The sequence below is a fragment of the Eumetopias jubatus genome, unplaced genomic scaffold (assembly GCF_037043125.1).
Source record: "Eumetopias jubatus isolate StellerSeaLion01/CBP00866 unplaced genomic scaffold, mEumJub1_p1.0 scaffold_2, whole genome shotgun sequence".
Classification (NCBI taxonomy): domain Eukaryota; kingdom Metazoa; phylum Chordata; class Mammalia; order Carnivora; family Otariidae; genus Eumetopias; species Eumetopias jubatus.
Genome location: NW_028274808.1, coordinates 51,436,427 through 51,462,742, shown reverse-complemented (window position 1 = coordinate 51,462,742; position 26,316 = coordinate 51,436,427). Strand labels below are relative to the sequence as shown.

The 26,316-nt window shown below is 40.4% G+C and overlaps 1 protein-coding gene across 2 annotated transcripts in view; it reads right to left on the bottom strand.

Annotated features, from left to right (window-relative positions):
* The window catches only part of MSRA (methionine sulfoxide reductase A), a 440,787-nt gene that overhangs the window by 264,541 nt on the left and 149,930 nt on the right, over positions 1-26,316 (bottom strand). Inside the window, exon 2 of one of the 2 annotated variants that reach the window (XM_028114362.2) lies at positions 4,741-4,809. The exons of the other annotated variant lie outside the window; for it this stretch is intronic. Coding sequence (XP_027970163.1) covers positions 4,741-4,809 — 69 coding nt within the window. The remainder of the gene's footprint in view (positions 1-4,740; positions 4,810-26,316) is intronic. 2 annotated transcript variants of the gene reach the window in all.

The following is a 26,316-nucleotide window of genomic DNA, read 5'->3' as shown; positions in this document are numbered from 1 at the left end:
GTAAGTCTAGTCTACCACATTGTAATTTTTTTCATTTGTGTACTTCATTTAATATATCTATGTTCATTATTTTTTTAAAGATTTTATTTATTTATTTGACAGAGATAGAGAGAAGGAGAGCATAAGCAGGGGGAGCGGCAGGCACAGGGAGAGGGAGAAGCAGGTTCCCCGCTGAGGAAGGAGCCTGACATGGGGCTCAATCCCAGAACCCTGGGATCATGACCAAAGCCGAAGGCAGCCGCTTAACTGACTGAGCCACTCAGGCACCCCTATGTTCATTATTTTTTAATTTCAACTTTACTCAATGTGTATTTATTACTCTTGGCACAATAGTTTATAATATACACTCTTATTATAGGGTAACATTATATCCCAGTTGCCTGAAATCCTTCCAGTTTGTACCTCATTGTTTTAACATAATTTTTAACAGCACCCTTTCACTCTCAAAAGCATCCTACTTTGGATGATAAATTTTATGGTAAAGTACTGTATTTTAAAGTTTTTAAAAACTGTATTTCATTTTTTTTTTAAGATTTTATTTATTTATTTGTCAGAGAGAGAGCACAAGCAGGGAGAGTGGCAGGCAGAGGGAGAAGCAGGCTCCCCACTGAGCAAGGAGTCCAATGCAGGACTCGATCCCAGGATCCTGGGATCATGACCTGAGCTGAGGGCAGATGCTTAACCAACCGAGCCACCCAGGCGTCCCAAAAACTGTATTTCATTTATTTAAAAAAATGTACTAAAAATCTTCCCAAATTCACAAATCTTCCCAACACCCAACTTCTCTATATTTTCCTCAATTAATAACTTTTTATTTTATTCTGAAATGAGAAATCTTCTTGACTATGGAGTATTTTTAATAAGATGAAAAAAGTTGTTCTGGGTTTAAAAACCACCACCACAGGGCGCCTGGATGGCTCAGTCGTTAAGCATCTGCCTTCGGCTCAGGTCATGATCCCAGGGTCCTGAGATCGAGCCCCACATCAGGGCTCCGTGCTCAGAGGGAAGCCTGCTTCTCCCTCTCCCATTCCCCCTGCTTGTGTTCCCTCTCTCGCTGTCTCTCTCTCTGTGTCAAATAAATAAATAAAATCTTTAAAAAAAAAAAAACCACCACGGAGAGGCTGGAGCCTGTGCTCTCTGTGTGGATGGGGTGGCTCACTGCCAATGGGATGTCATTTTCATTAAGTTACTGAGAGCCGGAGAGAACCTTTCTAAGTCAGGCACAGCAGGCTGGCAAATGTAATGTGGATGTCCTCATGCCTGAGAAAGCATTCCCACCACTTGACCAGATTTCTTTCATCTTTGGGTGCCTCAGTTTCTCTGTCTCTACAGAGCACAATAATGCCCACTTCACAGGGCTGTTGTGGGATTAAAGGGATGATAGCCATAGGGCACTCTCAGCCACCAGGAACAAAGACATTAAGTAATTGCAAAATGTTTGGTTCTGCTTCTCCAGCTTGTGGAAAAAGGGCTCCCACTGACTTGAAAGAGAGCATCATATACAGACGAGGAGAAGCCCACTGGGCGAGCAGAGCCTATTACCTTTATTATCATTGTCCTAAAGTGCAGAGGACAGAAAGAGCAACAAAGAAGCTTAGGAACTGTGGCCACACAAAAACAAGCCAAGGACTAACAAATGGGCCACGAAAGAAAATCTGAAAAAATGAACATCTTAGCTTAAAAATAATCTGTGAAGATTATATACCAGAAATGAAGGAACCACCTATCTATTCTTTGGTTACTTGATAGAATGACGCACTCATGCGTTTTTGACAGTGAGGAGTGTGCACTGTCCTCACACTCCACCTTCTTACGTTATCCACTCTAAATGCCTAATGGCAGTTCAACGACCACTTTAGAAGTGGATTAAATTTAAAAGTTCCTATGTAGACAGCATTCTGCAAAGTACATTCAAATGACTAACCAATAGATAATAAAATTGAAACTGGTAATACTATTTGGTCATAAGACATTAAGACTTAGAAGGCTGAAGAATGAGTTGGGACGAGTAGAACATGCCATTGGTACTTTGGCGAACTCAGAGTCAAGCAGGTGTAAGACATTCTCCTGTACATTAATTTATGCTACTAACATCAAATGGGTAAAAACGATAAATAGTAGGAGATGTCATTGCAATAGTATTTTCCCAGCAAAAGCTGTATCTCAAGAGTCCTTCAGAGCACTCTGGAAATACACAGAAATTCACAAATCAGTTTGCTAAATTGACTTGGCTGGAAAGCATGCTTTTGTGCATGGATCCAGCTGAAAGGCATTTCTGCATCTACCAGACTTGCCCCATGGCTCCTTCAACCAGGGCTAAGAGTCAGGGTACATCATAAAAAGACTGTGGGCTTCAGGGTCAGTTAGACCTGGACTCAAATTCTCCCTCCACCATATCACTGGCTGAATGGCTTCAGGTAAGTCACAGGAGCTCTCTGAGAAGAGGATTACATGCTCCTACCAGCCTCTCAAGGGGCCAGGAGGATTAGATGTCCAACATACGTCAAAGAGCCCAGTGCTATATGCTTGGTTTAACGTTTTCAGTAGAGCTATAAACAACCTGGAATGAGAGAAGGCCACCCCCAAAACCATCTGCTGCCTCTCTCCACTGCAGGCCAGGAGGACAATATAAAATGAGACCAGTTTTTAAAACATTAATATAAAATGCTTGCACATACTTAACCCAAATAGGGGCCTTAATTTAAGCGTGTGTAAGAGCCAAACTGCAGTTCTCATAATGTAAAAATTCTTAGAATGTCCAAAAATACTCTATTTTTACAATCAGTGTAACTCTGCACTTGTAGAAATTGTACACAATCCTCCTCTTTTAAAAGCCACACACCTTGGCCATTCACAGTGGGTTTCCGGGGGACCGCCTGACGCCAGGTAAGTGTTAGGTCTTGAATATATGAGATGCCGACGCAAAGGGAACAGGTCTCAGAGCACTCTGTCAGCCCTCTGGTTCTACAGGTGACAAACCAAAGCTTGGAGAGAGGAACGTGCTAGTCCAAAGCCAAACAATGAAGGCCATGGGTTAGGATTTTTAGGAAAGCCACTATAAACCAAAACCGTGACAAATAATAACAATAATCTCATCACAGAGTTTTATTCACTGATACTTCCAATTCTCTGGCATCATTGCCTGCCTGGTGCTCAGTCTGTCCTTTGGGAAGGAAGCCTTCCTCCAATAGCACAACAGAGAGAAACCTGCTAAGATGGGGCAGTCTCATTTTATATTTCCCAACATGACAGGGAACTGAGTTTCTAACATGTCTGGGGATGAAAAATCTGAAAGACCAAAAAAAAAAAAAAAATCATCAACGTAACCCTTTGAGGACCGATGTGACTTCTGCTGTCCCCTGTGAACAGTCTTAAACCCACAACGCCAGTAAAACGGCATCATTGAACGTTAAGTCCTCAGAGGAGAGTTAACAAATCAAATACTTTGCACACATTTTTAGAGTGTCCATTATGCTTTTTGCTACAAAAATTAAATTCTCCATTTACATTTCTGAGCATAATAATTTCTAACCACTGATCACTGTATTTTAAAAGGTGATAGCCCATACAGAGCAAGATTTACAAACACCCAGGCAGAATTAGCTCCCTGTTTCATAACTCTGCAACTGTTAATCATCATTGATTACTAATTCTGGTTCCATCTCTGTGAATAAATTAATGCTTTCTCCTGAATAGGCTAATTTAGAGATGGGTCATCCTGAGGCTAATTTCCATCTCAAAGACACCTCCATGCTTAAAGCAGTTTTACAACAAAAGCCCTTGTAGGGGACCATCAAGATCAGGGTAGAAAGGAAGCTAGAGGATGGCATAAAGTCAGGGGGATTTCAGGGTTTTAGAATGGGACAGATGATAAAACCCTTCTAAAGGCTGAGGGGAAGGATCCAGAAGATACGAGAAAATGAAAATCCAGAGGACAGAGGCAATAATCCCTGAGAAATTGATAAAGGATGGGCTCTGGGGCCCCCAGGGCATTGCTAGAGGGAAGGGGGGAGAGGGGAGCTAAAAGGAAGAGGAAGTCAGGAAGAAGAGGGAAAGAGGAGGGGAAGGGAGAGAGAAGGAGAAGAAGGCAGGCAAAGAAAGTGCCAGGTGTAGAGACATTTTGAAGGAAGTTTAGGGGACATTAAATATGGAAGTCAGGAGCCATGAATTAAAAAGGACCTTGTCACCAAAAGGTTTGGAATCTAACAGAGAAGTTCTGCTCAACCACATAATTGTATAATGTAAATATATACTCAGAGATTAAATTTTATTCTGTTTAAGACATTTTAACTGATTTTTTTCTAAGGAATATGCTGAATTCATAATGGAAGACAAAGAGATTATTCAATTAGATTGATTTTTGTGGAATAACAACTCAAAACTTCTTGAACCCCAGCCTTTGACAAAATTACATATCAGTGTTGGGGGGATCCCTTCTAGGGAAGAAAAACTCAAACTGTAATTATCAGGTTAATTCACAGTGTGGACGAAAGAAATAGCAAATACACAGTTTGATATTTGGTTTGCAAAGTGAGAAAAGAAAGCATATTAAATTCTATAGAATAAGCTTTTCTGATCCCAGAAATACTAAGAACTCGATAGGTTTTTTTTGGCTCCGATGACTTGTAAATATCTAGAAGAGCCCAGATTTTGAAGCCCTGAGGACACTTGCTAAAACTCAGAAATTTGGCACTAGTCTTTGCACACAATTTGGGTTTTCTTTCAGAGTTGATATCTTACCAAATACAGCCATCTGTGTTCCCTCTGGGAAAGGTTCAACTGTTCTATTGCCACTGACATGATGTTTGGCTAGAAAAAAAAAAAAAAGGGAGAGAAGGAAAGAAAGAAATACAAGTTAAGTGTAAAGTTCCACACACATACTAACACATGTCATTAAATGTGTCAAAGAGTCTATTTCTCATTTTTAGCTAAAAATGGCACCAAAGCTTACCCTTTTAAGAGAGTTTCATTTATTTTGTTTTTAATCTCAGTTACTGAAGAGCCTCGAGATGGTCTAGTTCAAGTGCATGGTTTTACTAATGAGGGTGCCAAGGCTTGAGCTTGTGCAGAGCCGTATGGCTGGTGGTGGCAGAGCCAGCCCAGCCCCAAAGCTCCTGACTCCTGGCCAGAGGGGCCCCACAGCACCAGGCCAGCCCCTGAAGAAGAAGGGAAACTTGGGGTTCCAGGGTGAACTGGGGAGGCTTCCTCTGAAGACTCCTGATGATCAGAATATTGACCCAATCAATGAAGTGAGCCACGAGGACAGCAGGGTAACACTGGGGCCAATTTTTCAAAAAACAGAATAGCAGAACACATCATTTCACTACAATTCAAGTACTGTTTCCAGGAACCACAAACACTTGCCTTCTTAAAGACCAGATGGATATTCCAGGGTTTCTTCCTACTCTTCATCCACCCTGGTTCCTTCCGCCAACACCCTTCCCACCCTGGACATACTAAGGACTTGGAAATAAAAGGTGACCAGATTATGGTTTTCCAGCATTTACTTGTTCTCATAACCCCTCAAACTGTAGTCAGATAGAGCATAGCTGAGTATGATCCATCTAGGAGTACTTGAATAATATCCTTAGCAATTCTTGAATATGGGCATTTATGTTGAAAATACATAAGCATGGCTAAAAAGCCTTGACGCTGCATCATACAGCACATATATTTTGATTTCCTGGGTCCTGTTTGATTTATGGAGCACTGGCAAAGGGCTCAGCACGACAGTCAGGCTGTCTGGGGGCTGGTGAGAGGATGACACAGTTCCTGCCCTCGTGATAAGTACAATTACCTTCAAGAGGTAAAAATGTCAAACTTTACCAGAAAGCTTACAATTATGTGCCAAGTCCTGGAATGGGGACGAAAGGTACTGTCAAGAGTTCGCAAAAGGGGAATAGCAAGCTGGGAAGTGAGAGCCTGGAGGAAGTGCTACCAGCACAGAATCTTGAAGGAGAGGCAGGGTTAGGAAAGGTAGAGAGTGAGGTAGCAACTTGAATGAGAGCCATGAGTCTGGATGTGACCGAGGCATCATCCGGGGCCAGAATCAAGTCTAGTCTGGGCATAGCAGAGGTGATACGTTGAGAAGCAGTGGCCATGAAGGACAGATTGGTAGGCAAGGACCAGGTCGTGGAAAGTCTTAAGAACCCCATCCAAACCTATAGTAATCCCAGGCAGCCTCTCCAGCACACTGCAAGTCTTTTAGAACCTGAAGGCTTATGAGGCTCAGTCAAGTTTAGACACCCTCTTCAGGATACCATCAATTCAGAGGCTCTCACTGGTTCTTCAGTGATGCTGGCACTAGCCTAGGAACAGAAAACCTTGAGGAAGGGAAGAGAACAGCCCAGGTCCCAGGTAGCCATGGGACCTTGTCAAGCACTCGTTAATATGGTTAGAACCATTGGTTGCTGAATCCAAAGAAACATGATAAGGCTTGACGTGGAGGTCACAGTTCTGTTCTACAGTCAGCACCCCACAGCCCCTGCCTGTGGTTCTAAAAATGTTTGTCTTTACACATATCAAGAGTTGTAAATCCATTCAATCTTTGACCCACTAATCCCACTCGTAAGAATTCAAACTAAGGAATAATGTAAGGGGGAAAGAAAGGTGATACATATAACAATATTTATTACTTATAATAATGAAATTTTAAAACCAATTGAATATCCAAAAGTATTAATGTTGCTTAGAAAACTATAATTCATGATTTATCAAAAGCATGTACTATAATGCAACATTTTAAATAGAGCATTTGAAAGACATATAAAAATGTGAAAAAATATTTGGGATAATGGTAAGTGAAACAATCCTATTACAACACTGGATGTAGATTATAATGACAACTAATTAAAATACGAATGCTGGGCGCCTGGGTGGCTCAGTTGGTTGGGCGAATGCCTTCAGCTCCAGTCATGATCCTGGAGTCCCGGGATCGAGTCCCACGTCGGGCTCCCTGCTCAGCAGGGAGTCTGCTTCTCCCTCTGACCCTCTTCCCTCTCGTGCTCTCTATCTCTCATTCTCTCTCTCTCAAATAAATAAATAAAATCTTTAAGAAAAATAAAAAAATACGAATGCTTATAGGAAAAGAGAAATGTTTCTCTGGAAGAGAAACATACAAAAATGAAAACAACTAGGGAGATTATGCAAGATATTTACCTTTATTAATTTCCTTTGGCATTGTTAGATTCTTATTTTCTAAATGAAAATATGTTTGTTCAGATTTTTAAGAATCAACAAAATTATGGATTAAGAAATTTTTTCCCAAGTACTTGATTTCCCAGGACAATCCATCAAGGCTTATTTATAGCCCAGCCGAAACACTACACATTTACCATGAAAAGTGTAGCCTATTTCACACCTCCTCTCAGACAGTTCAAAAGATGACCTTCCACTCCAAACATGGCCCTCTACCAGCATCCCCACCTCTGGGAACAGGACTGTTGTCCTATCCTTTCTAGGCATCCTTGCCCGTTCTTGAGCCCTCACAACCCACACCTAATCTATCACCAAATCGAGCTAGTTTTACCTTCCAGACATCCAAATCCCTCTACTTCTTCCCTTCACCATCAAATCATTGTGGCCCCTACTGTGGCTTCTTTGCCTGGACTCCTATAAATGCCTCTAGGTCATCTATGTCCCCTCTCCAATTCGCTCTTCCCAGTGCAGTCACAATTACCTTTCAAAAAGAAAGACAAACTCGGGCACCTGGGTGGCTCAGTCGGTTGGGCGACTGCCTTTGGCTCAGGTCATGATCCTGGACTCCCGGGATCGAGTCCCGCATCGGGCTCCCTGCTCGTCAGGGAGTCTGCTTCTCCCTCTGACCCTCCCCCCTCTCATGCTCTCTCTATCTCATTCTCTCTCTCAAATAAATAAATAAAATCTTAAAAAAAAAAAAAGAAAGACAAACTCATTGTATGACACAAACTCCCCAATTTCCTCCCCCGCCTTCTATGGCTTCCCACTGCTCTTAGGCTAAAGTAAAAACTCTAATGTGGCTTTCAAGGACCCATGTGGTCTGACCACCTCAGTCCCTCATTCCCTCTACTACCATTGCTTTCTTGGAACCAATGACCTTCTACAGTGCTCACCAGAGCTTCACCTTACACTTAGTTATTACCTGGACAAGCAGACTATAAGCACAGGGAGAGCAGGGCTCATTGCTCTTTTGGGTCACCATTTTGATAATTCTAGCCCAAAGAGGGATAATGCATAGGTGTTCAATAAATAGCTGTTAAATTAATGACGGAAGACATAAACAGTAGTAAAAAGTCTCTCTTCAGCCATTATGAAAGATATATTATTTGATACACTAAAGACATCTCTCTCTTTATACGTACATATGTCCCTGACGCAAAAATGATCACTGAAAATGGCCACTCAAAAGTAGTTTCCCCAGCCAGGTGGCCCAGAGACCAAGGAACTCCTCTCTGTTCCTCTCCGTAAAAGCCTGCCCCTCTTCCCATCCAATTCACCTCTCATCTGAGAAGGTGGCAATGCCAGAGGGGCAGGAAAGACTAGAAATGCTACCTGAACTGGAGAGGAAGGAGGAAGTTCATATGCACTCTCTCCTCAATGTTAAGGTTCCCCTGGACCCTGTCTTATCTTTTATTCTAGAGCCCGAGGCCCAAGGATAACAGGGTCTATAAACCTGATTTTGCATTTTCTTCTGAACTGCAGCTGAGTCAGCTCCTGGACAGCAAAGACAGAGCATTAGCCAAGAAGAGATAGTACAGTGTCGACCGCTAAGGACATGGGCCGTAGAGCAAGACTGCCTTGACTTTGAACCTCAGCTCTCCCACCTCCTAGCTGTAGGAATGTGGCTTAGTCATTTAACTTCTTTATGCCTCAGTTTCTTCATTTGTACAAGTTTCCTCATTTGTACCTACCTTGTGGGCTGCTTTAAGAATTAAATTAGTTAATATATGTAAAGCACTTAGAACAGTACCTGGGACATAGCAAATACCTCTTAACTACTAGACTAGAGTCATCCTCTATGTGTGAACTTTATTTTTCACAACAAGATCTGAATCAGGAATGACAAGTACATGACACATGATATACCTCTCCTCCACTTCCATGCTCATGGCAGACACCACTAATCAACCACAGCATACTTTCTCGGTTCCCTAATGAGACCACAAAATCTTTTCCCAACCTAGCATCCTACAGAGTCTCTTATTATTTAGATATACATGCATATGTGGCAAAACTGTTTTGTCATTCCTGGTCTAAGTGAATAAAACAGAAAGATGGACAAGAAAAGAAGCCATTTTCCTTCTCGTTTCTACATGATAAATTGCAATTAAAAAAAAAAGATCCTTTGAAAACCCCCAAAACTCTACATATAGCTTTAGGGATAAAACAGGGGGAAATCTAAGTGCTCCTTTCCATTTCATGATGCAAGAATGGTGAGTTCTTAAAGACCAAGCAATGGCAGTTCTACTCCTAGAAACCAAGGCTTAGCTTCCAAGGGCACTTTCCTATTGAAACTCTGCTGAGGCAAGTATTTGGGAGCCAAAGAACCAGAGATCCTTTAAACACATTAGGTAGGTCATTAAGATTTGGGGGGGGGAGGGGTGGGCTCATTTGGGAACCTAATGAGCATTTATAAATTTTTTTTTCAAAATTGGTGGCACATGTCACCCCAGAAACAATCAAACTGACTAAACAGAAAAGTCGTTCATTGATTGGATACTAACTATTGATTACCAGCAGAGCATGAAATGGAGATGGGAGAGGGTCACTGACAGGGACAGCTGTTGCTCAGACACAGCAGGGTGGATGCCTCCAATCTGGCTGGACGGGGAGCTATCCCTGCCCCCACTCCTCAGGGGCACATTCCAAAGCCACATGCTCCAGGAGGACAACCTCTGCTGATGGCCATGATGTGTCCTCAGTCAAGGGTATATGAGGACAAGGAATAGATTTTCATTTATCTTGAAAGCCCAGTGCTTGTGGAGCAGCGAGGTTAATTAGTGCAAGATTGGGTCAAAGTCAACTATCAGAGAGATGCTGAAGGTGATTTGGGGGACATGTTTAAAAGCTTTAGAAGATGATAAGGACACTGTTTTTTTTTTCTTTTGTATTGTGAATATCTAATGCACTTCAAACTTTATGACTGTTTTCTTCCTTGAAAATAATGCAATGAAACTGTTCAATAACATACCTGCAACAATACAAATTCAGACATAAACCAACCAGTGATTAGCTCTATGTCCTGTGTTCAAACAGAGAGAGAGCTAAAACTCATATCTTCTGGGTGAGGTCAGAGAGGTGGGATGAGACAGGTAAATGGCAGGGAAATGAGGGACTGGAGGGTGGGCCTGCAAACTCTCACTATTCTCCTGTAGGGCCAATCTCCTCCAGTCTAGGTGACTATGCCAACACTACTGAATTCGAGACTCCAAGAACTGTGTTGTTGCTAACCTGGGAGTCTTGCTCAGCTACTAGACCCAGAACCATCCCAGGACTGGAACAGCCTTGTGTCAGACTAAAGCCTCAGAGCTACGGGTCAGTTAACAGTGCAAGCTCCTCCCAGTCACGCTTTTAACCCTGCAAAAACCCAACCCATACTTCTCAAGTGTTATTATCAATTATTCATGCTGCTACAAACCTTACTGGTGGTGATTAGCTTCAGTCTGGGGCTGGGGTAAAAGTACCTTTATTTCATTCATATGGTAATAAAATCTGTCAAAAATCTGTCAAGCCCCAAAACAAAATATGGTCTCACATTCCCTCTCACTGTCTGTTTCTTTGTGGCTTTCTCCAGGCCGCAAATTCCTGGGGTCTCAATGGACAAGTCAAACTGGAACTAAGCAGGGTTCATATTTGGCCCCCAAGCCCTAGCTCTGGACCAGCCTCTCCTGTCTCCAGCAGAGAGGCCCTGGATCATACTGACCAAGCATTCTGGGCCCTGGTCCTGCCAAGATGCCCTCTATAGCATTTTCAGGATGATTTGATGACTGTGAGCATGAATTTGTAAAGAAAGAGGAGTCAGAGTCCTGAGGATGTACCTGTTGCCCAGTCCCTGAAATACGGGACAGGTACACTAGGAAAAGAGAGGTAATGATGCTTCTAGTCACCTATGCCAGAGGCACTGCGGGTCTATATTGTTCCTATACACTGTGGTCCTTTACATATTTTGTTATAATTTTTGGCTGTGGTGTTTTAAGGTGAAAGTCAACCTAGAGTGTGTTTTGCCTCCAACAGCGTACTCTGAATGTGAGGAGGGGAAGACTGGGAAGTTACATGGCAGTAGGCAAGTTGCTGGGACACTGCTCAGCCTGAGGGCAACCCTCTGCTCTCCACCCATTCTGCATCCAAAGAAGTCCGAGTCCTTCTTACTGACTAGTGAGGTGCATGCTAGAGACAGATGGAATTTGTGGCCAGGAGAGGCTAGCAAGGAGTCCCCGGTAATGGCAATGGTGGAAATGAGACAAAAGTCCCCAACTGCTGTGGGCAAAGAGGGGGGCTTTCCTCTCAAAGCTCAAGGAGGAGGGGAAGGCCAGCCCTCACTGTGTTCCTCACATGGTGACCAACACTATATATAAGTGGGAGCTGTCCTAAAAACAAAAGATAAGCTACACAAAAAGCAGAAGAAATCAGATGGAACAATTTAAGATTGTAGCTCTAAGAAAAAAATTCATGTATCATTCAGGATTTTATCCTCATGCCTGACCACTGTCCCTCCCGTTAAATCCCATCCACCAACACCCTTCGCCCTTCTCCCTTGGCTCCATGTGCAGCAAACCTAACATGCATCTTGATGATATGATACTTTATGTGGAAAACCCAAAAGACTCCACCCCAAAACTGCTAGAACACATACAGGAATTCAGTAAAGTGGCAGGATATAAAATCAATGCACTGAAATCAGTGGCATTCCTATACACCAACAACAAGACAGAAGAAAGAGAAATTAAGAAGTCGATCCCATTTACAATTGCACCCAAAACCATAAGATACCTAGGAATAAATCTAACCAAAGAGGCAAAGAATCTGTATTCAGAAAACTATAGAATACTCATGAAAGAAATTGAGGAAGACACAAAGAAATGGAAAAACGTTCCATGCTCATGGATTGGAAGAACAAATATTGTAAAATGTCTACACTACCTAGAGCAATCTACACATTCAATGCAATCCCCATCAAAATACCACCAACTTTTTTCAAAGATATGGAACAAATAATCCTAAAATTTGTATGGAACCAGAAAAGACCCCGAATAGCCAGAGGAATGCTGAAAAAGAAAAGAAAAGTTTGTGGCATCACAATTCCGGACTTCAAGCTGTATTACAAAGCTGTCATCATCAAGACAGTATGGTACTGGCACAAAAACAGACACATAGATCAACGGAACAGAATAGAGAGCCCAGAAATGGACCCTCAACTCTATGGTCAACTAATCTTCGACAAAGCAGGAAAGACTGTCCAATGGAAAAAAGTCTCTTCAACAAATGCTGTTGGGAAAATTGGACAGCCACATGCAGAAAAATGAAACTGGACCATTTCCTTACACCACACACAAAACTAGACTCAAAATGGTTGAAAGACCTAAATGTGAGACAGGAATCTATCAAAATCCTTCAGAACACAGGCAGCAACCTCTTCGACCTCAGCCGCAGCAACTTATTCCTAGAAACATCACCAAAGGCAAGGGAAGCAAGGGCAAAAATGAACTATTGGGACTTCATCAAGATAAAAAGCTTTTGCACAGCAAAAGAAACAGTCAACAAAACCAAGACAACCGACAGAATGGGAGAAGCTATTTGCAAATGACATATCAGATAAAGGGCTAGTGTCCAAAATCTATAAAGAACTTATCAAACTCAACACCCAAAGAACAAATGATCCAATCAAGAAATGGGCAAAAGACATGAACAGACATTTTTCCAAAGAAGACATCCAAATGGCCAACAGACACATGAAAAAGTGCTCAACATTACTCGGCATCAGGGAAATCCAAATCAAAACCTCAAGGAGATACCACCTCACACGAGTCAGAATGGCTAAAATTAACAAGTCAGGAAACGACAGATGTTGGTGAGGATGCAGAGAAAGGGGAACCCTCCTACACTGTTGGTGGGAATGCAAGCTGGTGCAGCCACTCTGGAAAACAGTATGGAGGTTCCTCAAAAAGTTGAAAATAGAGCTGCCCTACGACCCAGCAATTACACTACTGGGTATTTACCCCAAAGATACAAATGTAGTGATCCAAAGGGGTACGTGCACCCCGATATTTATAGCAGCAATGTCCACAATAGGCAAACTATGGAAAGAGCCAAGACGTCCATCAACAGATGAATGGATAAAGAAGATGTGTTTTATATATATATATATATATATATATATATATATATATATATATATTTATACACACACACACACACACACACACACACACACACACACAATGGAATATTATGCAGCCATCAAAAGGAATGAAATCTTGCCATTTGCAACAATGTGGATGGAACTGGAGGGTATTATGCTGAGCAAAGTAAGTCAATCACAGAAAGACATGTATCATATGACCTCACTGATATGAGGAATTCTTAATCTCAGGAAACAAACTGAGGGTTGCTGGAGTGGTGGGGGATGGGAGGGATGGGGTGGCTGGGTGATAGACATTGGGGTGGGTATGTGCTATGGTGAGCGCTGTGAATTGTGTAAGATTGTTGAATCACAGACCTGTACCTCTGAAACAAATAATACATTATATGTTAAAAAAAAGAAAAAGAAGATAGTAGGAAGGGAGAAATGAAGGGGGGGAAATCGGTGGGGGAGATGAACCATGAGAGACTATGGACTCTGAGAAACAAACTGAGGGTTCTAGAAGGGAGGGGGGTGGGGGGGATGGGTTAGCCTGGTGATGGGTATTAAAGAGGGCACATACTGAATGGAGCACTGGGTGTTATATGCAAACAATGAATCATGGAACACTAATCAAAAACTAATGATGTAATGCATGGTAATTAACATAACATAATAAAATATAAATAAATAAATAAATAAACAAACAAACAAACAAACAAACAAAAACCTAATCTGCATCTCTTGGCTGGTAAAGGAGCCAACGCCCCAGCTCAGGCAGTCCCTGCACCTCCCAGCGTCCCTCAGCAAAAGCCCCAACTTCACAATGTTAGAGCAGAATGGGGCAGAACAAGGCAGGGTCCAACCTGTTCCTGAACCCCAGCCTACAGAGTAACACATCTTGCTGAAGCATAAGCTAAATACCCATGGGTGGGTTCTTTGGCTCATACCCACCGGCAATTACATCTTGAGTGTTTAGTGCGTGCCAGATACTAGGTGTTGTGGGAGCAAAGATAAATTTCATAGATCCTACACTAAGAATCTCTATTTAACCAACAAACTTGTTGAGAGAACCCAAAGGGAAGACTTCCAGTTGAAACAGTGAGGCAATGAGGATAGGAATGTGGTTTAAGGAGAGTAAGGCATTCCACAAGCATGGGACATTTTTATTTTTCATGATGTTCCTGCTGTGTTTTCTGAGATCTGCTCAGCACACAGGACCACGAGTGGGACTACAAACCCAGAACAGACACACCACATGCACATACCCACAGACACAAGCCCTGTTCTGGTCCTCAGAAAAACTGGCCTGGAATGATCCTACTATGTTCCTGTGTTCCCCAAGGCCACAGGATTTCCCTGGAGAGTGAAGGAAAATGAACACAGAGGGACCCACAATTAGAGTGCAGGGGGCAAGCCAGGGGCTCCAGAAACCAGCATCATGCACCCCAAGCAGGCTTCCACAATTCTGTACAAGACAGCCATCCCACTGCCAGAGAGAAAGAACAGGCATCACACATAAAAAATTCTAAATATATAAAGAACAAATAAATACATGAATAGATGCTCAACCACATGAGATACCATTTCTAATTCACGAAAGGAAAGTGGCAAAATTTACAAATCGGTGGTAGTTCCAATGAAGGTGTAGGGACATGGACCTTCTCATACACTACTTGTGGAAGTGAGAATTCAATACAATAGACTAGAATACAACCTATTTGGAAAACAATCTGGCAACATGCATCAAGAGCATCAAAGGCTTTTAGATACTTGACCTAGTAATTCTAAGTATAAGTATCTACCTTAAGAAATCAGAACTCAACCAAAGGTTTCCAAAGATGCTTACAATAGAAGAGTTTATAACAGTGAGAAAGTATAAGCAACCTAAATGACCCAACAAAAGGGAGATAATGAAGTAGATTATGGCACGGTCCTAAGGTGGAATATTGCAGAGTAGTTTTAAAAGTATGATCATAAATAGGTTTTTTTTTAATGGCATCAGGAACTAGGAATAAGATAGAGTTAAAAGGGAAAAAAGCAAGATACAAAAAAAAAGGATCCTACTCAATTAAGAACAAAAACACAGAAAAATGGCCAGAAGGGAACAGGGTACAAAGGTAAATGTGGCTGCCTCTATATGCTGAGTTGTGGCTGATTTTTCTTCCATCTTTATGCTTTTATTTACTTCCAAACTTTTCTTGAGCAAATATTTCTTTGATAATCAGTAAACTACAAAAAGTAGAAAAAAACTAAAAGGCAAACTTGACATAGAAGAAATCTAGATCCGATCAGGTCTATTTTCAAGTTATAAAAATCTAAATGTTTTCTTTGAGTAGGTAGAGCAAGAAGAGAAAGCCTAAAAACTCTCTTAAATGAAAATAACCAATGAGCAAATTATTTCCTGATTAATCACTTAAGGCCTCATCAAAGGGCCCTTTCCTTTGTAGTTTTAAGTACCCTGACCTCTCTGGCTTGCTCCTTGAGACACTCCCCCCTAAGTGATGAGCACCGGAGCTGTCCCGGGCCTTCTAGACTAACCCAAATCAGCTGCATCACAGGCCTGGAAGATCCTCTCTGATGAGGGCCATCTGGGACATTGTTCCTCACTTGGGTAGGGCTCGTGAGCTAGGTAGGCGTGTGAGGGAAGGGGGAATAAAGGTCAACAGAGGGACTTGGGGGCATATCTGACCCAGTGAGTCAAGGCACAGGGATCCACATTCTGCCCCAATAACATCACTGTTCAGAAAACAACTACTGAACACTCGTTATGTGCTAGGCACTGGGTTTATTGTCGGCAACACAAAAATAGTAAGACAATGTCTGCCTTCTCTTCATCCTTCACAGACCACCAACCAGCCCACTTCTTAGGGCTGCTGATCAGGTTTACCTACACGAAGTTTCTGTGGTAGCAGCACTGCCTACAGCTCCTAACACATCCTGTTACCCCACTACTATCAGATTAGGGTGAGTTCCCACACTACATGATCCCAGTAAAGCATTCCATCGTTGTTCATTCCATTTTGACTTCTATAATGCTATTAGTCACATGTAAGAACCACGTCTAACTTAGGCATCTGTAATATCCATATAATATTAATTGATGGAAAATTTCCACCTGACTTTTATAAAAATCTCCCCGCCCCCTCTTAACACACCCAATTCCTAATGACTACCAAAATCAGATAATCTTGAGAAGAGAATTTCCATTTAAAATAAGGTTAGCTTAAGGATTAAAATCTATACATCATCCTGATGAATGTGACATCTCTATGAATACGAGTGTTGAAAGCCGTTGTACCGAACAATGTGTAAACCACAATGATTTTCTTTTCTTCTAAAGTACATGCTTCCTATTGATCCTAAAACACACTTTGGATTTGTTAGATGGATGTTAAAAACATAACTTTAAAGGGGCACACAGAAATCATGCTTTTTAGTATTATTTTAAAAACACTGCCCTTTGAAGACTCAGAGGGGACCCTGGTTTGCCTCGCTTTGGTCCCTTACTCATAGATGAAGCAAAATTATCCCAGCATTTGTCAGTGTCGATTCTGCCACATGAAAATAATCAATACTGTGCAGAGTATCTAAGTCCTGTGAACATAATTAAGGCATGAGACCACAGAGGGGTTTTCTCAACCCATGCTAGAGTGCTAGTATCACTTTGGAGCCTAACTGGATGCCTCTAATTCCATTAAGTTGGCTTCTACAAATGGTTCTGTACACCACATGCAGCAGACCTTCTTTCTTCCTCCTTGTGAACATGTCAGCAGCCTTCAGCAGGAAGTGCATTGCCCCTCCGTGGCATATAGCCTGCCTAGAGGTTGCATGAGGCACCGTCAGCTGTCAGTCAGCCAATGGACAGGAACGGTCCAGTCCCTCCCCCTTCCCTCCGCCCCCACCCCCTCTGACAGTGATAAATGATAGGGCCCTCTGCTTGGCTGAGCCTGACAGGCCCAGACCTCCCCTTGCAATCTGTTCCAGACCAACACCAACCTTTCCTCTCAACATTCCCCAACAGCACGACAAAGGCTCCTGCTACAGGGTAAGGTCAGATCTGTTTGCTGGCTTGCTGCTGTTCTTTCACGAAAAGAAATTATGACTTTATTTCTAAGCTCCTAATCAAAAATGGAATATGTTGGTATAAACCTTACAGGAACCTTGTCTCAAGTCTCTTCTCACATTCAAAATGAAGGAGATATAGCTAAATATGGGACTTTAAGAAGAAAGAGGAAGAGTCAGAGATAGAAACATAAATGTCAATTTAGCTTCCATTAAAATCAATAAGCTTTCCATTTATTAAATTATTATCTGTTGTTGGGGGTAAGGAGAAGGAGACAAAAGATTCTAAGGGGAATAAAATATTGATTAAAGAGACAGAACATTAACACTGAACATTAACGAGATTCATTAGAGATTAGCTTCTATAATACATCATGCTCATGTACAAAGTCATTTCAGGATTGTTTGTAAAAAGATTGGCACCAACCTTTTGCATAAAATAATCTATGCAGTGGAATAATATGCACCCATTATAAAGAATGAGACAACTCTAGGGGCGCCGGGGTGGCTCAGTCGTTAAGTGTCTGCCTTCGGCTCAGGTCATGATCTCAGGGTCCTGGGATAGAGCCCTGCCTCGGGCTCTCTGCTCGGCGGGAAGCCTGCTTCTCCCTCTCCCATTCCCCCTGCTTGTGTTCCCTCCCTCGCTGTCTCTCTCTGTCAAATAAATAAATAAATAATCTTAAAAAAAAAAAAAAGAATGAGACAATTCTACAGGTATAGACATGCATCTACAAGATACACAATTAATTGGGGGGGAATCAATGAGCAGGATAATGTGTATAATGGACTACAATTTATTTTTTTCAACATTCTGTCTTTACTTTTTCAACTTTTGTCCATGTGATGTAATACATTTTCAAAAATAGAAATAAAAAAGTATTTTAAATGTGTCCAGTCTTTGCTACCCAGTGATTACCCCTGCAACCCAACAGCCTCTTCCCAGGGCAGAGGGCCACACTGAGACACAAGGTGGCCAGTGGCAGGCAAGCAGCCCCTGAGAGTGGATCAGCCTGATGCTGACATTTTATCTAGGCCCGGGACAAATGCCAAAGACCATCTCACCTGAATCTCAGAAGAACTGTTTGCAACGAGTTTTAAAATTCTCAGTAGTTTACAGCATCCTAAAAGGCCTCAAGATAGAAATAACATTCCATTTCCTCCCTAAAATTGATCAGCATTCTCCAAAGCAATATGTTAGTTGTCCTCTTTTTAAGGGGGAAAGGATTTGAAGAGGATCAATCATATCAAACTTTGAATGAAGTTTAAATATTATTTACTTAAAAATAACAAGTGTTTCCAGATTTACCTATTTTTTTAAGAGGAGAGAGAGAGGAGAGAAAGGGAAGGAGAAAGACTTTTGCGTTTCTGGAATTTGACACATATTTTAATCATTTCTCTGTCCCTCTTGCCTCTCATCCTGTTTCTCCTTTCTTTGTAATTTTCCTCCACAATAGAAGATAAGAGTATTTTTAAATCTATTTTAGATTTACTGAATAGAGATTATGCTCACCATTCCCAATTTTAAAAGTGGCTGAAACATTTTATATTTCCCTCAAAAAAGATAAATGAAGTTTTTACTATGAAGCCTTCAACTGATTTTCAATAAGTCAGTGAAGTTTTTTTTAATCCAGCTCTTATTAGAGAAACAGCACATGTAACTCATCTACTCTGAAAATTTCACTTAAGGATCTGTCATTCTGAGAAAGCAGTCTTGGTCACATGGCTGATTAAGGCAAAGTGGATGACCCAGTACATACTCACATTAAGAAACATGGCAGACACAATCTGCAACTGCAGTTCTACAGAAAGGCATTTTATGACTTTTTTAATACTTGCCTCCCATGAAAGAGTAATGCAAAACTGAACATCTTAACTCAAGGGAGTTAAGTGGAGATAGGGATGGCTCTTAAAACATGCCTTTGCTCATCTGACTTAATAAAGGGATAGAGATTTAGAGGTGGCAGTGCAAAGCCTAGTTATCTTCCTTAAATATATGCTCAAGCAGACCCTTGGATATTCAAGTGATGGGTTGATTTCTAGATGAATTCCCTAATGATTGACGGGAGCAATGCTGAATAAAATGAGAGCCATGTCTGAAAATATCAAGTATGTGGGAGGCCAAGGCAAGCAGCATTCCACTGGACCCACTCAGAGGCCCGAATGGCATTTCTCTCGGTGGAAGGCCATCAGCTTCTATATAGATACGGGCTAAAGGGGGTGTAAGATAGGCCAAAATCATTTCCCATGTACTAAAGCTGATCAAGTGTTTTTGGAAATACGTGATTAAGACTCTAGAATCCTACAAAAGGAGAAGATAACTATGGCCTGGCATAACTCAACTATAAAGGGACTTCAGTGCAGGCCCTGCAGGAAATCTGAATGAGAGTGAAATTATGTCTTGATAGGTCTGCCAGGCTCTTAACTGCTAAGAGTGAATTATAGTAATCTCTATTTTCTGTCACTTTATCTCCGCAAAATGCTGATAGCTCAAAATGTAAACTATGGTGGGAAAGGTAGCTAAGAGGACCTAGTGAAATACAAGCAAGTTTCCAACTTAAAAATGAGTTGCATTTCAAAAGCATGTTCATAAAATGGACATCTGGGATGTAGAATCCATTTTCTCATGAACATGCTGCTATAAATGGTGGTGAGCTAGCCCACAAGGGCCTACTCAGCCTATAATGAGTCTCAGAACTCTTTCTTAGGAGTCTAACCACCATTTACGGGATACTGCCTCAATGTGAAAATATACTCTACCTTCTATGCTACAAACATCAAGAACACACCCTTTCAAAAAAAAAAAAAAAAAAAGAACACACCCTTTCATACTGGTCAAGTTGGTTACAGGCTACAAATAGGGAAAACATTCTCCTATTTTCCCAAGCAGCCCAACTACTAACTCAATCATAGAAAGAAATCTCCACTTTGTGGAGATGTAAAGGACATTTTCTCCCAAGGAGAAGAAGACAAAAATCCCGTGTTGCAAAAGAATCACCTTCAAATGCAAGGTACCTTTTAGATGCAGCAGTCTCATTTCAGATAAAAATGTAAAGCTGGGTAGTTTTCACTCAAGGCCTCCTGCAGGCTGGAATCAAAGTGTTGGCTTGGGCTGCGGTATCATCTGAAGACTTAGCTGGGCAGGACTGTTCTTAAGCTCATTTGTATGCGGGGCCTCAGTGAGCTTGAGAGCAGATTGCCCCCACCTCCCACCCCTGCCCTGGTTGGGCCTTCAGAAGATGCAGCACAGCTGACATCTTGATTGCAACCTCATGAGAGACCCTGATCCAGAGGCACGTAGCTAAGCCACACACATATTCCTGACCCAAAGAAACTGTGAGATAATAAATGATTGGTCTTTTAAGCTGCTAAGTTTGGGGATAATTCATTATGTAGCAGTAGATAACTAATACACTAAACATGTTCTAATAAAGGAAAAATAATGTAATTTTTAGCAATTGACAACTAATAACATAAACCAGGAAATAAAACCATCTTTCATAGAGCTGTTTTCTACAGAAAAAAAGATACTTCCAGTAGCTGCTTTACAAATCAATTCCTGGAAATGTGATCCATTTCGAAGTTGGAGACTATCTCTATGTAATTTATTTTCTCCATAACTTTATTCCCTAGTGTGCTGGGATTGCTAAAATAGGCATTCCTGAACTACTAAAGCCTAGGAATAGTGTATAAAATATCAGAGTAAGGCTTCTAGCACTTCTGAAATAATTCTGGCAATTTTTATTCATTTGCATTATCCAGAGGATTGTTAGTTGCTTTTCCTGCTGTTTTGTTTGGGGAAGTTGTATCTCTGCCTCATAGGGCTTACAAAAACAATGAAGAAAATGTTTTTCCAAAATTCCCAGGAAAGCTGAATTTAAATTCATGCCAAAGGCCCTAACTGCAATAGAGAAAATGTTCTGTATTTTGATGGGGTTTTGTTTGGTTGGTTGAGTTTGGGCGTTTTCTTTGACTACATGGAAGTAAGAAGAAGGCTGGATTATTTTGATTCACAGTGGTACCTATAAGAAATACAGTTTTTCCCCTTTTCTGTGGGAATAAAAATCAAATCTAAAAATCAGAATTGTTGCTGATATTAAACTAGGTTTTTTACTAGCCTGGATACTTCATCCATAGCAGCTTAAGATCATAGTACCTCTATTCTAAGCAGAAAAATAGTAAGATCCTATTATATCCTGTGCTTACTGTGCCTCAAGAAATTCTAAGCAACTCTGCCAACAACCATGAGACACTGGAAGAGTCAAGCTGGAATTGATCATTCCAGTGGTGTAGGAAACCACATTCCTGGCTCATTATTTGCTGAATATCAGTTCTTGCAGAAATATCACTCTTCACACTCTGGTCTTCCCTGCCTTCACTTTAGTTAAATCCCAGGTTAAAACACATGGGGAGGAGTGTAAGTGAGGGAAGAAGAAAAAGTACCAGTTAAATACATAGCAATGTCTCCTATAAAATCCACAGATCACAAAAGTCTCAACTCAAATAGTTGCTGTGCAGAAGTCTGGATCCAATCAGGAGATAGAAACCATATAGTAGGTTAAACAGGGGAAGTCTAACATAAAGACTATTAACTATGACTAAAAAGCAACTACACAATCTAAGGAAACTCTCTCTGGTACTCTAGGGCTGAGGTTACCCAAGGAAGGATAGACTTGCACAGATTAAAACTTCACTGGAGAAGTTGCAGTTAAACCACTGGGTAGCAGAGAAGTTCACTGGTTTGGCCAGACCAGAGCTGGAGATGCTAAGCAAGCAAAAGGCCACTTTCCAGAATGCAGGCAATCAGAAACCAATGGTATGAGTATGCAGTGAAGGGCCAGACATCCCAAGGGGCCTTTAGAGGGTCTGCAGCAACTCTAAGAGCACATGGACAGTGCAGGAGCTCCGGTTTCCTTGTCAAGAGACAGGAAACTTACAACCAGGCCAAGGCTGTTAAGACACAAAGGGACTCAAGTTCTGGACCAGTGGCTGTGACAGGCTCTGCCAGAGGTCCTCACACCCACACAATCAACGCTGGCCCAAACCAAAAATGGCAGGAGAGACTCTTCCTCTCACAAAGTCTCCCCAGTGCCTTCTACTGAGAAAGCTTAACACCATGCTCACATTAAAAGAAAAATACTAAAGAAATTCCTGTGTTTATCACAGAGCATATTCAGAATAATGTATTCAGAGCTGAGAGGCAATAAGTTAATAACATACTTTGTAAGACACAAATTACAAAAATTGATAAAAAAAATAGAAAAATCTGAATAGAAAATCTGAAGTAGAACACTCTGGGCTCATTCCCTGGGAAATTCTAGATACATTAAATTTTGAAGGAATCCATAAATTCCTTCAAAAAATAAAGGAGGAGGGAATTTTTCCCAGCTCATTTTATGAGACCAGCATTACCATGATAACAAAATCAGACAAAGACAGAAGAAAACTATAGACAAATCCTCCTTATGAACACAAAAATCCTTCAATAAATATTAAATACAGGAATACATTTTAAAGGTATAATAATGATAGTCAAGTGGGGTTAATCCATGGAATTCAAAATTGTTTCAACATTCAAAAAATGTAATCAGTGTAATTTATCATACTAACTGACTAAAAAAGAAAATATATGATCAGCTCAACAGCTGCTAAAAAAACATTTGACAGAATTTAGCACCAATTCATGATTTTTTTTAAGTTCTCAGTAAACTATAGAGAATTTGATAATGAATATCTACCAAAATCCTACAGCTAGCATATAAAAAGGAAAGACAAGGAAAAATTACCTTTATATGTAAATGACATTACTGTGAAAATAAAAAATCCTAAGGAATTTATCAAGAAGTTATTTGTATCAATAAACTTATCAAGATCACAGACTTACTAGGTCAATATACAAATATAAGCTATATTTCTATATAGTTGCAACAAATAAAAGGAAATTGAAAAAATATTTAAGTAGTATTATTTGTAATAACATCAAATAACATGAAATACTTAGGGAGATTTTTAAAAAATATGTATAAAACCTGTAGCCTGAAAACATTAGTGAGAAAATTTTAAAATATCTAAATAAACAGAGAGATATATACCATGTTCATATATTAGAAGACTTAAGATGTCAATTCTCCCCCAAATAAATCTAGAGTTTAAAATAATGCAGATGAAAACCCCAAGAAGTTCATTCTAAAATTTAAATAGAAAATCAAAAGACTTAAAATAGCCAAAACAAGATCTGTACACTGGAAATTTTAAGACATTGATGAAAGAAATCTAAAAGACACAAATAAAAGATATTCCATGCTTATGGAGTAGAAAAATTAATATTATTATGTTCATATAACCCAAAGAAATCTACAGAGTCAATGCAATTCCTATCAAAACTCCAAAGGCATTTTCACAGAAGTGGAATAAACAATCCTAAAATTTGTATGGAACCACAAAGACCCCCAGATAGCCAAAGCAATCTTGAGAAAGAACAAAGCTAGAAGCATCATACTTCCTGATTTCAAATTATATTACAAAGCTACAGCAATCAAAACAGTATGGTATTGACATAAAAACAGGTGCACAGAAAAATGGAACAGAATAGAGAGCCTAGAAATCAACACACACAGATGCCTGGGTGGCTCAGTCAGTTAAGTGACTGACTCTTGATTTTGGCTCATGTCATGATCTCAGAGTCATGAGATCAAGCCCCACATCAGGCTCCATGCTCAGCTTAAGATTCTCTCTCTACCTCTCCCTCTGCCCCTCTCCCACCTCTGCTCTCTCTCTCTCTCTCTCTCTCTCTCTCTCTCTCAAAAAAGGAGGGAGGGAGAAAGGAAGGAAGGAAGGAAGGAAGGAAGGAAGGAAGGAAGGAAGGAAGGAACCCACACAAAGATGGACAAATAATTTACAATAAAGGAGTCCTTAAAGGTTAAAGGATAAATAAATAGTGTTGGAAACACTGGACAGCCACATGCAAGAGAATAAAACTAGACCCCTACCTACCTACACCATACACAATAAATAGTGTTGGAAAAACTGGACAGTCACAGGCAAGAGAATAAAACTAGACCCCTACCTACCTACACCATACACAAAAATTAATTAAATTGGATAAAAAACTTGAATGTAAGACCTCAGAGCATAAAATTCCTAGAAGAATACATAAGTGGTAAGTTCCCTGACATTAGTCTTGGAGTTGACTTTTTGGATCTGACTCTAAAAGCAAAGGCAATAAAAGCAAAAATAAACAAGTGGGACTCCATCAAACTAAAAAACTTCCATACAGCAAAGGAAACCATCAACAAAATGAAAAGGCAATGGAAGAAAATATTTGCAAACCATATATATCTGATAAGAGTTTAATATCCAAAATATATAAAGAACTCACGCAACTTAATAGCAAAAAACAATCTGATTTAAAAATGGGCAGAGGATCTGAACATTTTTCCAAAGAAGACATACATACTGCCAATAGGTCATGAAAAAGTGCTCAACATCACTAATCATCAGGAAAATGCAAATCAAAACCACAATGAACAAGAAACAAGTATTGGAGAGGATGTGAAGAAAAAGGAACCTCCATGCACTATTGGTGGGAATGCAAACTGGTGCAGTCACTCTTGAAAATAGTATGGAGGTTTATCAAAAAATTAAAAATACAACTATCTTATGATCCAGTAATTGCACTGCAGGATATTCATCCAAAGAATATGAAAACACTAATTCAAAAGGACATATGTACCCCTATGTTTATAGCAGCACTATTTACAATAGCCAAATTATGGAAGCAGCCCGAGGGCCCATCGATTAATGAATGGATAGAGAAGATATGGTATCTATATATAGTGGAATATTATTCAGCCATAAAAAAATGAAATCTTGCTATTTGCACCAACATGGATGGAGCTAGACAGTATAATGCTAAGTGAAATAAATCATTCAGAGAAAGGCAAATACCATATGATTTCACTCATACGTGGACTTTAGGAAACAAAACAAAAAACAAAAGAAAAAAAGAGAGACAAACCAAGAAACAGACTCTTAACTATAGAGAACAAACTGACGGCTACCAGAAGGGAAGTGGGTAGGGGGATGGGGGAAATAAGAGATTGTAGAGTACACCTATCACGATGAGCACTGAGTAGTGTATAGAATTGTCGAATCACTAGACACCTGAAACTAATATAATGCTGTATGTTAACTATACTGGGATTAAAATTAAAAACTTAAAAAAACAATGAGGTACCACCTTGCACCTGTTAGAATGACTGTCATCAAAAAGACAAGAGATAACAAGTGTTGATAAGGATGTGGAGAAAAAAGAACCCTTGAGCATTGCTGATGGAAACAAATTCATACAACTACTACGAAAAACAGTATGGAGGGTCTTCAAAAAATTAAAAATAGAGCTACCACATAATCCAACAATTCCACTTCCTGGGGACATATCCAAAAGAAGTGAAAGCACTATCTCAAAGAGAGATCTGCACCCCCATATTCATTGTAGTATCATTTATAATAGCTAAGATGTGGCAACAATGTGTCCATTGTGGATAAATAAAGAAGATGGAGTATGTATATACAGTGGAATATTATTCAGCGATATATAAAAGAGAAGAAAATCCTGCCATTTGTGATACTGATGGAACTTGAGGGCATTATGCTAAGTGAAATAAGTCAGACAGAGAAAGGCAAATACTGTATGATCTCATATATGGAACCTAAAAAAAACCAAACTCATACAAAACAAAGAACAGATTGGTGGTTGCCAGAGGTAGGTGGTAAGGAGTTTAGGGAAATGGGTGAAGGTGGTCAAAACGTACAAACTTCCAGTTATAAGGTAAGTAACTTCTGGGGATGTAATGTATAGCGTGGTAACTACAGTTTATAAAACTGTATTGTGTATTTGAATGTTGCTAAGAGAGTAAATCTTCAAAGTTCTCATCACA